Source organism: Melospiza melodia, chromosome 8 (genome assembly GCF_035770615.1).
Source record: "Melospiza melodia melodia isolate bMelMel2 chromosome 8, bMelMel2.pri, whole genome shotgun sequence".
Taxonomy (NCBI): domain Eukaryota; kingdom Metazoa; phylum Chordata; class Aves; order Passeriformes; family Passerellidae; genus Melospiza; species Melospiza melodia.
The window spans coordinates 16991141-17004265 of NC_086201.1; the positions used below are offsets into that span (position 1 = coordinate 16991141).

At 37.6% G+C, this 13125-nt stretch overlaps 1 protein-coding gene across 2 annotated transcripts in view; it reads right to left on the bottom strand.

The window, feature by feature from the left end:
• The window catches only part of LOC134421283 (prolyl endopeptidase FAP-like), a 37268-nt gene continuing 24143 nt past the window's right edge, over positions 1 to 13125 (bottom strand). For both annotated transcript variants that reach the window (XM_063161998.1, XM_063161997.1), the window contains exons 20-26: positions 12048 to 12242; positions 9608 to 9662; positions 7112 to 7211; positions 4070 to 4134; positions 2001 to 2073; positions 1666 to 1739; positions 1 to 333 (exon numbers count right to left, since the gene is read on the bottom strand). In XM_063161998.1, the coding sequence (XP_063018068.1) occupies positions 232 to 333; positions 1666 to 1739; positions 2001 to 2073; positions 4070 to 4134; positions 7112 to 7211; positions 9608 to 9662; positions 12048 to 12242 (664 nt within the window). In that variant the 3' untranslated portion in view covers positions 1 to 231. The remainder of the gene's footprint in view (positions 334 to 1665; positions 1740 to 2000; positions 2074 to 4069; positions 4135 to 7111; positions 7212 to 9607; positions 9663 to 12047; positions 12243 to 13125) is intronic.

Sequence of the window (13125 nt, forward strand, 5' to 3'; positions counted from 1 at the left end):
ACCCTTTACATTCTGATTTTATTTTTTCTGTCAAAAGATATCAAATGCGTCAAAACATTTGTTACCGTAACATTTGCTAATATACAACATCAAAAGTGGATGTAAACATGAAGTTTAAAGTTTCAAAGGTCCTGTGATCAATTCACCTGAACACTATACAACTTGGGCACTGCTGTCTTTTCATTCTCCCAAAGATGTCTCAGATGCCTTAGCATGCTCTGGGTAGCCTATTTATTCTGACAAAGAAAAGCATTGTTTGAGGAAGTGGGTCATATGTGTGTAGAGATGTTTGCTGGAAAGGCCTGGAATTCCATGGTTCTGATCAGTATACCACTGAAAGAAAAAGTAAAAACAAAACATAAACCCCTTATGTCATGTTTTCAATACTGCAAGAGTCAAACAATATAAAAAATGTATTTTACTGCTACACATAAGAAAGTGGATGGGTCAAGAAAAATGAGGAACCTGATAATTTTCTTTTTCATCAGTTCCCAATATTTTCTTATTCTTGCTGGAAAAAAAAGTTTCTAAGCCTTCTGTTATTTAAGAGTAAGCATTACTGCCTCAGTACTTAGAGGCCAGTTGTATCAAGTCAGGCAAAAGAGCCTTGAGATGCTGTTAGGGATGAAATCCCCTTGGCCTGCTGCATGGCCTGGGTAATAAGGGTAAGAGTCTTGCTTAGGAATAAGTACTGAGCTCTAAGCAAGAAAATTTCAGCTAAATGTTGTTTGAGTTCTATGCAAAATGAACCTTGTGAGTGATGATGTGGAAATAAAACACACATATGAATGATGCTAACTCAGAAATATCTGCCATTCCACTGTAGCTGAACCAGAATGATTACATCTGCATACAGTATTCCAGATACTTAAGATATAACCCGGATTTGCTAAAGATCAGCAAAGGAGGCAGAAAATGTGTAACACACAAAAGGGCCTATAAACCCCTGTTATCCCTTTTTTGGGGAGTTCATGGCCCTGTGAAACCAGACTTGGGCAGAAGATCAGTATGTTTGATAGCAGGAAAACACTTTGGTTATTAGCCCTGAGGAAAAAGGTTTGGAAGCAGAGGTTAGCATACAAATCAGATCTACATTTCCCCTGTTTATTTATCCTTTATATCCAGCAACCTCTTTCCTATGTGTTTCTCTCTCTGCCTATGCCTGCTATCCCATGAAAGTTTTTCAGAGAACTTTTTTTTTGCTGATTCTGGATATATATTTGGATACTTTACACCCTTTTTGCTTGTTTCACTTCTTGTCTGTGGCAGACAAGTCCAATTCAAGATAGACTCTACCACAAATAGTGACAATTTGGCCCCAGAACTCAGCTCTTTCACCTTCCTCTTTTACCCGGTATCAAAAGCACTCATAAGGAGGCTGAATTCTTATTCTTCTCCCTGGCTCATTTTAAAAGCCTCCAAGTTATTCTTGACAAGAGGAAAATCCTGCTAGCACGCAAAGGGCAAGGAAAAAAAAGAGCAGAAAAATCATTTGGGGTAGAAATTGAGAAGTTGTTTATGAAGGATAACAAATGCACTAGCAATTGCCAAATTTTGAAGCATGTTCAGTTGAGCAGGGTAGTTAAAAACACTGCCAAATGTCAGATAAGCTTATTGAAAAAGTTATGAACCACTTTTCAAAATGAAAAATAGTCTATTATTTACCATTGCCTGGAAATCCACCTGTGCATTAACCAGAGCTTTTGCAATTTGTGCTGAGTTCTGAAAATGTACATTATCTAAAAAGAAAAAAAAAAAGAAGAGATTGTCTGTTGAAACGTGTTAATACCACAAAGCATGAAGTTATAGTGCATTTAGCTGTGTCCAATAATTATCAAGTGATACAGTTGACATTACTAAGAACGAGTAAGCATCTTATGATAGGTCATATGGAAATCTACCAAAGATCTAAGTCCTGACCCAATCAAAGATAGATGCTTAATGTTTTTCAAACAAAGTGATTCTGGCTCTGTGTTTGTTCTGCCATTTGCAAACCTCACCATCTGCTGTTCCATGGATGAGAAGATACTCTACATTTTGGAAATTCTTTGCTCTTGCCATCACAGTTGAATTCTGTTGAGAGGAAAAAAGAACAGTTCAGCAACTTTAATTTAAACCACTTATTTATAGTGCTGAAAGGCTTTCATTATCTAGTAGAAAAACAATCAAACGGTTGAACTGACATGACAGCAGTGACTTCATATCAATCTGAGAATAGAAACCATGTACAAGGCTGTATTTGTGTATATATATAGATATATACATATCAGTCTCTACAGTGGGATCTGAACGATCTGGATCAATGACCCAAAGCCAGTTGTCTGAGATTCAACAAGACAAAGTGCCATGTCCTGCTCTTGGGTCACAACCACCCCTATGCAGCTCTGGGGGCCATGTGGAAGGGTGGCTGGAAAGCTCTCTGGCAGAAAAGGACCTGTGGAAGGGTGGCTGGAAAGCTCTCTGGCAGAAAAGGACCTGTGGGTATTGGTTGAAAACAGCTGAACGTAAGCCAGTGCATCCCCAGGTGGCCAAGAAGGCCAGAGCCATCCTCACCTGTACCAAAAGTAGTGTGGCTAGCAGGACCAGAGAAGTGATCATCCCCCTTACTGGGCACTGGTGAGGCTGCACCCCAAATCCTGTGTAAAGTTTTGGGCCCAAGACAGACACTGAGGTGCTGGAGTGTATCCTGAGAAGGGCAATGGAGCTGGGGAGGGTCTGAAGAGTGAGTCTTCTGAGGAATGGCTGAGGGTGTTCAGCCTGGAGAAGAGAAGGCTCAGGAGGGACCATTACATTCTCTATGACTCCCTGAAGGTATTTTTTAGCCAGGTGAGGGTTGGCCTCTTGTCCCAGGCAACAGTCAACCAGACGAGTGAATGGCCTCAAATTATGCCAGAGGAGGTTTAGACTGGATATGAGGAAAAATTTCTTCATGGAAATGGTTGCCAGGCATTGGAACAAGCTGCTCAGGGCAGTGGTTGAGTCACCATCTGGGAAGGTATTTTAAAGATGTGTAGATGTGGCACTTGGGGACATGGTTTTGTGGTGCACTTTGCAGTGTAAGGTTAATGGCTGGACCTGATGATCTCAGAAGTCTTTTCAAAATAAATTATTCTGTGCATCTGTGATCTGTGACTTTGGCTTCAGGACAGGAATACCTATAAATAAATACTGGGCTTTTTTTACATCATTTGCACATGTTCTGAAAAGCATCAGCAGAAGAAAAAATATTAATCTGCACCGTATTGATGATATCTGTCCATAGAAGGTGCCTGTGCAAGCTTGGCTTGCAGCAGGTAGCCTTCTGTGCTGTCACAAATGTCTCTACACTATCAGAAACAGATTTGATATTTAGTGTCTTTTCTATGGACCAATTCAGACAAAGAACAGCACTAGTCATGTCATTCCCAGAATGCTCTAATTCCTGGCGACCCAGACAGCTCCACCAGGGCTGTTTGGTATTGAGTGTTTCTGTTCTTCGAGTTGGGATGGAAATACATACCAGAACACGATCCAAATCTTTAACAGAACTGTTTCCACTGAGTTCTTGGATGTTAACTCAGGCCTCTCTGTATCCAGGGCTTGTGTGTGCTGCTAGAGGAAACTAGACTTTCTATCAATGTGAAAAAAAGAATGGCAACCTTTTCTAGGTAGGGGAAGCTGCTCTGATCATTTAGTATGCTTATGATCTTATTATCAGAGAGCTAAATTTGGATGAAGCAGTTTGCATATCTCAGCTAACAGTACCAACCAAAACCTTACTAACATCAACATTTTAATCCCTCTCACTTCAGTTCTTTTCTAGGCTAATGGTTAGCACTGGCAGAACAGTATGATTTGTCCAAGTAAGAAAATAAGGACTTCCGTTTAGCTTTTTTGGGATTTATAAATTAAAAACCTACAATTAGAACCTACAATTAATTATGGAGATAAGAATTTCATGGCAGTAGCTTTGCTACAAAAGGACTGTACCATGAGAGCTGGTGGGCCACTTTCTTTCATCACAGTTCCACTTACCCATAGAAGTGTTATTCAAATTTAAGGCAGAACGGCACAGAAACGGAATTCTCACCTTATAGTGCTCAAGATTATCGGACTTTATAGGAAGACCCATAAATCGTTCTGTGTAGATTGATGCTGAAATTAAAGAAGAAAAAAGCTACAGGTAAAGAAAGTGCAGATATTTTGTGGCTTCAGTGACACATAGGAAATTAAATGATGTTTAACTGTGTCTGTTCTTGGCTTCCTCATAACACATCAAATTTTCACATATTTTAAAAGTCAGCTATGAAGGCTAATTATTTACTGTTCTCCTAATCATCTTTGCAGAAATACTGGTTTTATACTCATCTACATTTTGGGGATAAAGGCAGTTAATTTATATGGCTTTATGCGGTTGGGTTGAACTCCAGAAGCCAGCTGAATAAGGCAATGAGCCAATATGGGTGCATGGTGGAAAGATGACACAGACTAATTCTGACACCTTAAAAAGAGAAGCTGAGGATTTGTATGTGTATTTACAGTAAATATGGATATGCATGTTGTCATTTTCCTATTGAATGCATATATGCAGCAACTAGAGAGAGCAGGAAAAGATGCAGGCATGAATGAAAAGGTGGCCCATTGCTTTCCAGGTCTCTGTTCAATTTCTTTTTCTAACTGCAACAAAGAGTGGTAACAGATTTGACAAAATAAATGTGAATAACTGAACAGTATCCATCACCAAGAAATCAATGGAAACATCTCTCTTTGAGCTGCCTTGGTATTTGTACTTTAACTAGGAGCTGTTATGAAAATTTATGGAAAACTGACACAGCAGCTGCTACTACCAGAAGATTACTTTCTTTATGACCTTGCCTTGAAGGAGGAACTGACACATATTGAGCAGTCAAGCTGCAGAATTACAAGGACTTTACTTATTTAAGGAAGTCAGGGCCTTCTGACAAAGAAGAGTTGTCATCTTTTCCTCTCAAAAGACAGGTGATGGCCATTGTAATCATTAAGGAATTGGGATTGTCTATCTTGTTCAGTTTGATACACTGTATCAGAAAAACTTTGCTAAAAAATAGAAATGAGAATCCTCCCAGGAAAAGAAAATGAATCAATATACTCATGTTCCCATAGCTTATTATGTATCATTTACATGTGCTACCTCTGAGAGCTAAAGACATGTACTATGTCTCCCACATCAGCCAAGCAAGGCTTCTGAAGAAAATTTGTAATATAAGTACCAAAAAAATTTAAGTAGCCTATCTTTTATCAAAATCCTTTATCATTCCATGAAAACAGAAAATGTGCAATATCTGTTGTCAACACAGTGTCAAACAACCATATTGGCCTTAAGTTTTCAATAAAATAGACTCTTTCTGAATGGCTGGCATTTCTACAGTATTCTGAGCCAATTTTTTCACCCTCTTCTACCAGTATAGCTACAACAAGTCCACAAAGGTCAGCAGAATTGCATTATAATGACTAAGTGGAAGATTCAGCTTGTCAATTATTGAGGAAGGAAAAGCAGATGAATTTAAATAAATTTTTATAAAACAGTCACACATATAATGCTTTTAACTATACATTGTCCCTGAATGGAATCTTCCTTTCTACCTTATAACTGTTCAGCTCTGACTCAGAATGGAGGAGGGTGGGACAGCTTCTGATGAAAGATTATGGCCCAGAATCTCATCTGTGCATCTAAAAGAGGGTTGGACAGAATTTAGAAGCTCTAGGGGCCAGTACATCCTGTGACATACTGATACTGCTTGGAGACTCAAGGAGGTAACATCCTGCAGTTTTACCCCTAACACAGTTCACCCTAATGCTAACTTGATGTGTTTGCCAAAACTTATGACTCGTGACTTCCTTTTGTTTCCTTCCTTCCTTCCTTAGTGGAGGTACATTTGCCTGTTTGGATTTTACAGTGTGTTTTCAGCAAGATTCTTTAATTGCCACCTGAAAATTCAGCTGATGTAGAGAGTGCAATGGTGCAGGTCTAATCTGCTTAAACTTAAAAAAATCATTTGAATTTTGATGCCGAGACAAATTTTTATAGCATGTCTTTTATTAAGGGACTTTTGTGAAAGCAGTGCTTTATGCCTGCATTCTAGAAATAATTTTGTGATCATGAGTAAAAATGCCTTAAAAAAATCTTGATGCCAGTGAAAACACGAAGACTATGCTTCCTGTGTCATACAAATATTTTCCCCTTTGTTTGCAAAACACCATAAATACAAGGAATGTCTGTGCTAGCAGTCAGGGAAGAAATCTTTCCCATTTAACCAAAAATTTTTCTCATAACCAAGACTTCTCAGAAAACGACCATATGCTAAGTAAATGTGTTCAAAGTGCTACATTTTACTCATTGAAAATATTCATGCCATGATTTTTTTTTACACTAAGGTTCCTTAACACCATGCCAAAAGCTTAACAGGTCGGCAAGTATGAGTATGTGCCTGCTTTATTCACACAGGAAGGCCTTGGGAATATACACCCAGTGTTGTTTCCTCTCAACAGTTTGGAGCCTAATTCCATAAATATAAATAAGAATATGTGTTGTACATATTGTACAACAATACAGGCATGGCTGAGAAACATTTAGAGGGAAAAGTATTAAATGAAAAAATATTATATTGAACACAATAGTCTTTCACTTTTTCCACAGCTTTTTGGAAACAACTTTGGAGGCATCAGAAATACTGATTTCTGACACAGGTCATCTGTGGTTTCAGAAGTTGAAATGTAGTATGATTCTGTTGCTGGCAGATAAATCAGTTCAGCTGTTTCCGAATTCAGTGATAATGCTTTAATAGGACTTTAAGGCAGATCACTCCTCAATAGCAGTTTATTGAGAGGGCTTTATGCACTTACTGTTTTAGAAGTGCATATGGAATTATCCAGACATACCTTCTTTGTGACAAAATCAGTTCCAAACTGCCAGTTGCACTCAGTTATTTTCAGCAAGAAAAACATTAAACTTAAGGTCTTAAAAGTTTTAAATCTAGGTAATTTGAATGTCTTTATGTTTCAAATTGCCAGTCTCCTGCAATGATTTAATTTAAGAAGTCATTAAATGCTACATCTTGCTTTCCAAGTCAGTATTTATGACAAGTTTCCATACCGTAATATTCCCAGCTGGAAACAGGAGCCACAGCCATTCCACATTTAAATACTCCACTGCCAGATCCAAGTGCCAAAGAAGTTACATAGCCACCATAGGACTAGGAAGAAATCACAGACGGTGTAAAATTACTGGTGAAGTATCATTCTGTTTTCTGAATCAAACTCATATAAACTAATTCCAAATGAACTAATTTGCTTTGCATGCATGGAGGACAAAATAACAAAGGGTTGAGGGTTTTTTGAAATTAATTTATTGATATCAAATGGATCTGATGTAATTTTTTGTGAGACAGATTAGACAAATTAATAAAATAATTTCTCTTTTTTTGCTGCTTCTTCAATGTTTATCACTGTTTTCATTACCACTTACAGTCACAGAGAAATTGAATTTTGTAGCATCCTTCATGGTAATCTAATGCAGCCTATAGCTCAAAACAGGGCTAACTTCAGACAGAAATGACACTGATTGCAGTCTCATCCATAGTGCACATCCTCTCCACTCTATCTGCTTTAACAATGATCAATTTTGTCATATTTTTTCCCCTAAAACCAAACAGAAACTTTCCTTCTGGTAGCTTGTTTTCATTGCCTCTAATCCTTTCAAGGTGCACCTCCAAGAAAAGTTAGAGTTTTTTTCCCTCCCTTAACAAACTACCTAGGTTTTGCTGAAGACCAGCATGCTGAACTGACCCAGTCATCAGTACTAATATACTCATTACTTCAGGATGGAGCAATTCCTCCCTATGGCTGCCTGCCACGGTCCCTGGCATTTTCTGGCCTGATTCCTCAAACTGGGACCCAGAAAGGAAGAATAAGTTCCCGGCCATAAGAAGGATAAAGCAGTAAGAAAACCTGGATAAAGAATAGATCTGGGAAACTGAATGGGGCTAGTTGCTGAGACAGGAAAATAATGTAAATAAAAAGCCTTTGGTTTGGCTCTCCACAGGATGTGGAACTGAGGTTGGAAAAACTCATATAAGGTCTTTGCAAAATAATGGGTTTCTGTTTACTTTGGAATGGAGGAAGGGATAAAAGTATGGCGTGTCATGAAAAATTCTGAAGATTACTTCAGTAGTATATGAAAAACTAAGGGAAATAAGCAGATTTCTTTTTTTTTTTTTTTTTTTTTTTTTTTACAGAAGTTAACTCAGTCCACCCTCTTGACTTTCCAGCTTGAAATGGTAGTAAGGGATATAGTGGTAGAAACACTACTGAGTAGAATTTTTCCAAATCATCTGATTTGCTCATTTGATCTTTCAAAAAATCAGTCCACAAGGCTAAAAAGTAAGGGATTAGGATTGGGCAGATATATATGTTCAGTGTAACAGGCTGAGAGAGTTCACAAGCCAAATTACTTTAATAGTTATTTAAGAGCTTTTGCCATCTTGAAGAGTTTGTTGAGTCTGAAAGCATGAGTTCATGCACACTCACCAATCTGCAGCCTACAAATAAGGAAACAGCTTTCAACTCCTTTCAAAGCTTACAGACTAGGAAATGGTATAATAAATTGGAAATAAATTGGAAAAAAGGGTTGATAGGTTTGGCAGTAGTGCCTTTATTTTAATATTATATCCACTACTGGAATACAATGTGTCCAAGCTCTTAGTTGGTTCTGGAAACACTGTGGTGAAAGAAAATATGATGTGACTTAAAAAAGAAAATATTTTCTTGAGACCTTAAATTACCTAATGTCACTTTAGAATTATTCACTTCTAAGCATCTGTGTCATTCAATTTCAACATATGATACCCATTTTATTCTGGTGTTATGGTAGTAATAGTACCAAAGTAACTTAAATATTGGTTGGTAGATGCTTCATAGAAAGATTTTTAGCAACTCTGCTTATGTGCTGTCTAAGATGAGGCAATGTATCTGGCTATTAAAGGTTCTGGGAGCATTACAAAGAGAAATACATGATAAAAGCAAACATGAAAAATAGACTGGCTAATAATTTGGAATGACTCCCATACTGCCCAATTTTTCCATGTCTTGGTGAAGCTGTCAATGTTGTAAAGCCCTCAGATCCAGACTCCTCCCTGATGACCACTGTAAAGCCAGCCAAGTACACAGTGAGTCAGGATGATGCAGGGGTCACATTTTCTGATGAGAGACAGTCATAGGACTTTTCTCACTATTTTAAACTCAGATCAGAAAGGACAATACTTGAATTTTGGCAGTAAGTCCCTAAGTTAAAACTAAAGCCAAATAAAATGTCTTCATTTGGCTTGACTTCCAGTCCAAACAACGTATTAGACATGAGCTTTTCAAAATTCCCTCTTGAGCTGCCAAAGGTTCATTTTTGGGGCTTGAACTGTTGCAATTGCATGTATATAAGTACCAGCAGGAACCACCCCTTTGGCAATACCATCATACATTTGCAGAAGAGATTTTATATATACCTAAGACAGAACCAGGAATAATAGTAATAATAATAGTAAAAAAAATTATACTGCAAGATTATTTAAAGAGAGATCTAAAAACTCCAAATACTTACCCAGCCCCATATTGCTATTCGTTTCTCATCAATAAAGCCCATTTCTATAAATTTTCTGTGGAAAATAAAATCACAGAAATAAATGCATTATTACAAAAAATTGCTAGTAATAACAATAACAAATTAGCAAAAAATAGTTTTTCTTGCACTTTTTTTCCCACACATCCCACCAATTTGAGCAAAATGACAATCAACATAGCATGCCTGATTTCTACAAAGCATCAACAATTCAATCAATAGGTGTTGAAAGGGAAGAGGAAGAATTTTTCCTGAAAGAAAATACTGAAATCAATGCTTTCATAATAATAATTTTTATTCCACTGGATGAGGATAATTTTCATTGCTTTAGTGCCAGTGGTGCAGGATTACCATTAGCATTCTGACTTTATCGTGCAAGATATACAACATACTGATGTCACAGTGAGTTAATACCTTCATTTCTTAACAGGAACAGTATTGACTTCTGAGGAGATTAGGGATTCCCTGCAGAAATAAGTGTTTTTTTTTTTAAATGCCTGAAAAGTAAAAAGCTCTTATGGCTACTTTAATAAAAAATAAAAATGAAGGAATCATCTACTAATGCTCCAAGTAGGTAATAAGTTTGAAATGTATAAAAGGTTCAAAACTTCTTATGCTCTCAAGAGTCAAACAGGTCAAAGAGAACCATAAATATTATGTGTCCTACAAATACCCTGAATCAGAGTGTGGAGACTGTATTTCTAAGGAAATATTAGCAGCAGCAAAGAAAGGATGAGGCAAAAGGATTGAGAGTGACAGATAAACACAGTAGGTTTGATACACATGAGAAACACAGTAGCCTTATTTACCAGGACAAGGGCAAGTGATTGACAACACCCAAAACGTGGGATTCTATCTGGGTGGGACAGAGTTAGAAAAGCCAAAAAATTATTTAGTTTTGTTATATTATTGTGTAATCCCTGGGGCTCCACCTACAGTAAAAGCCCCTCCAAGAACTTCCCACCAGAGTATAGAGGCTCTCTAAAAATCATGTATCTTAATCCATGTGTTAGATCAGGAGAATGGAATGCACTACATTTAACTGAATAAAAATTTAGTCTAGGTGCTGACAGAAAACTGGGAAGTGTGAAGTCTGAGGTCATTTTTTCATGGCCTGTCTCAGCAGATTTTGCAACTGCAGAATCAGTTTAGGTTCCCTCTGATATTCTATGTCTGAGCAATGATTCAGAATAATATAGAAGCATTCTTATATTTTGAAGTATACCACTCCTCCTAAAATTTTCAAGATAGAAAATAAAATAATAGAATAATAGAAAAACTTGACATGATATACACCTATTCTGTTTTATTTACCACTGAAAAGGATAATGGTGCATTTATACTTATAACATTGAGGAAGAAATGAATTATCACAAAGCAGAAAGAGGAAGGAACAGATATCCTTCCCACACACACTTGTAAGTACAGGCAGTGCTCTCAAACAAGCAGAGAAAGCTGTGAAAACCTGGGTTGCTACATCCAATTTTCAGCTAAGATACTTGAGTATCTTCGTTGAGTCTGGAGGAAATAGGGTATTTACTGTTGTACCTGGAAATCTATCCATCCATCCATCCATCCATCCATCCATCCATCCATCCATCCATCCATCCATCCATCCATCCATCCTTCCATCTCTAATATCTCTGAAATCTACCCAATCTATCTCTGATGGGCCAAATTCCATACCAAAGGCTAGGCTAAATTCCTGCCTTGCAGTCATCTCTGTGGGGTTCAAACTAACCCTTTAAATGCTCACTTTAGCAGTGCTACTGCATCTGTAAAATTAACAAGATGATCTTTCTTTGCAATCCTTATCTTTCACTTTCTCCCAAAAATCTCTGCATAGGGAAACAGTTTCCCCTGGAATACTTTCAAGTGTTTTCATGCAAAGGAGCAGCTGTTGGGGAACACTTATCAAGGGACCTCAGGTACCTTCTGTGTTTAACTATCCTACAACAGCACAGAATGCAAATTTGGACTAATTGACCTGCAGAACATTTGTGTCAGTTTCAGTTTCACTACAGAATTCTCATTTGACCTTTAGCTAATCAGTGAGGTAAATCCCTGTGGATCTCTGGCTAATCTCTATGGTCACCGAGACAGGCTTGCCCTACAGGAAATAACTTCAGAAAAATGGATAATTGGCTTAACTTTCACCACTGACAATTGTATTTCTTTAGGCTTAGGAGTGAAGCCTCTGATGATTCTCTTATGCAATGCAAGTGGTGAGGTCCAAATGTGGACCAGACAAAACCTCACTGACATCAAGCAAACACTAATATTTTATTTTTGCAAGTGTTTTTGGCTTATATCCTGGAGACCTCCAGTATTCAGAAGAAAGGTTGAGAATTCAATATTTCCTTCACCTTACTACTTCTTGGTATACAAATACAACAGCTATATAGGGAGAAAATCTACTTACTTAACGGCTGAGATTTGGTCCTCAACTTCATAGACTCCGAGTCTTCGATATACTGCATGCAAAATCTTGTCACCTTGATAAGCTGTCCCTCTGCCATCCACCAGAGCAACAATAATTCCCTCTTTGCTTGCAAGATAGGTTATCCAGCTAATGCTAAAGGTTGCCTTTACATTCTGAGTGCAAGGTCCTCCATACCTGAGGGTGAAAATTCACACATTTTCAAATCACAAATTTATAAATGGTTATTGGATACTGCACAATAGCTATTGGCACTGATAACATTTCCTCCACATGTATTTTGCTACATGACTGTGGTTCAGAGAGCTCAATAGACAAACAGTTCTACTACTATTTTCAAGTAGTTATGAGATTTTGCTATCTAACATCCATTTTAATCATTTAGGTCTTATCCATAAGGGAAATAATTAGTTTCAGCTCAGACTAAATGGTGCAGTTTCAGCTGCTTGTCCTAAGGGGAATCCTTGGAAAAGCCATCCCTGAAAGATTCAATTCTTTGCTCTCTCCAAATTCCTTAGGAGTAACATCCTTTTTTGGTGCTTTTCTGCTTTTTTGCATTTGATTTCCACATGCAGTCAGTAATGCCAAAAAAAAGCAAGATTAAGAAATACAGCTCCTTACACTTTTTGGCTATCCCCAGACCGTATTTGTTTCAGTAGGGAATATCATGTGCTGTTGGAAAGGAGGGCAGAACACACCCCACATAGCTGAGCAAACGGAGACACTCCTGATGAGAATGGCCTAATGCAAATTACACATTTGACCTCAAGGACAGGACTTTTCTACTCTAAACTTCAAACATTCTTGGACCTTTGGATCATCACTGGTTATAAAATAAAAAATGATGTAATTGTTTATTACACCCACTCAGCTCTCCTTTCTCCATATTTTTTCTTTTTTCACCACTGCAATTTTTATTGCTTTTCTGCCTGCAATAAATTATGTCAAGTGCTCTTAACAAGCAAGTCCACACGGATTAGTTTTCTTTTCATCTTAAAAAATGAAGCAGGCTCTTGTATTTTTTCACACTAGCAAAGCTGAAATCAATACTACTTCAGAC